This window comes from Merops nubicus, unplaced genomic scaffold (assembly GCF_000691845.1).
Source record: "Merops nubicus isolate BGI_N331 unplaced genomic scaffold, ASM69184v1 scaffold29609, whole genome shotgun sequence".
Classification (NCBI taxonomy): domain Eukaryota; kingdom Metazoa; phylum Chordata; class Aves; order Coraciiformes; family Meropidae; genus Merops; species Merops nubicus.
Window position 1 is genome coordinate 437 of NW_008629482.1, and position 830 is coordinate 1,266.

The 830-nt window shown below is 62.9% G+C and overlaps 1 protein-coding gene across 1 annotated transcript in view; it reads right to left on the reverse strand.

Moving 5' to 3' along the window:
• Positions 1–826, reverse strand: part of LOC103779377 (RING finger protein 44-like) — a gene marked incomplete at both ends in the record, with an annotated part of 1,190 nt that extends 364 nt beyond the window's left edge. The window contains 2 exons of the mRNA XM_008947003.1: positions 18–185; positions 671–826. Coding sequence (XP_008945251.1) covers positions 18–185; positions 671–826 — 324 coding nt within the window. The remainder of the gene's footprint in view (positions 1–17; positions 186–670) is intronic.
• Positions 827–830: the final 4 nt, after the last annotated feature.

An 830-nucleotide genomic window follows, 5' to 3' on the forward strand; every position in this document is an offset into this window, starting at 1 on the left:
CACCTGCTGCGACTCACCGGGGGCGGGAGGCAGCAGAGCGGGTAGTGCTGTCCACTGAACATCACTGAGCATGCTGGGAGCTGCTGGGTGCTGCACCCAGGGATGTGCTGGCCGGCGTGGATGGGGAAGCCTTGCGTCGTGACGGTGGTAACCGTGTAGGAGAGAGGGACAGGTCCCTGGTGCACCTGAGGATAAGGCGACAAGGACACAGTCAGGGTAAAGCCCTGGCTGAGCTGTCCCCATCCTGGCAGGGTGGCAGCAGGGTGCTGAGCACTCGGTGCTAGGACACAACCACCTGGCATCTCCATCTGACTGGTGTGGCCAGAGGAGCAGGGCTCAGAGCAGGCTGGGTTCAAGAGGTCCCATCTTCGCTCCCTGCGCACGTCTTCTAACCCAGCACTGCCACCACAGATGATGGTGACAGCTGTGACATGAACAACCCTACAAGGGGACTGTCCCAGACTCTGGGAATAGGGACCACCCTGGGAACACCCAAGCTGACAGGGGGACCCCAGGGTTTAAGCACTCGGAGGATGAGCGCTGGCAGCCTGAGGGCCAAGTGCTTCCAGCAACAAGCAACTGGCCAGAGGTGACCCAGGGACATGTTTTGGGAGCGCTGCCCCAGACACCAGCCTGGAGCCACCATAGGGATGGGGGTCGCAGCACCTACCTGGTCATGCAGATCCACCATGAATGGGTTCTGGTGGGGCGGGTGAGCGGCCGGGTGAAGCATTCGTGGCGGCGTGCTGGGGAGAGCGTAGGCGCGGGGCTCATCTACAGGGATGTGCGGCTGCTGGGGGAAGGCAGGGTGCAGCTGGGGCTCATCCTGG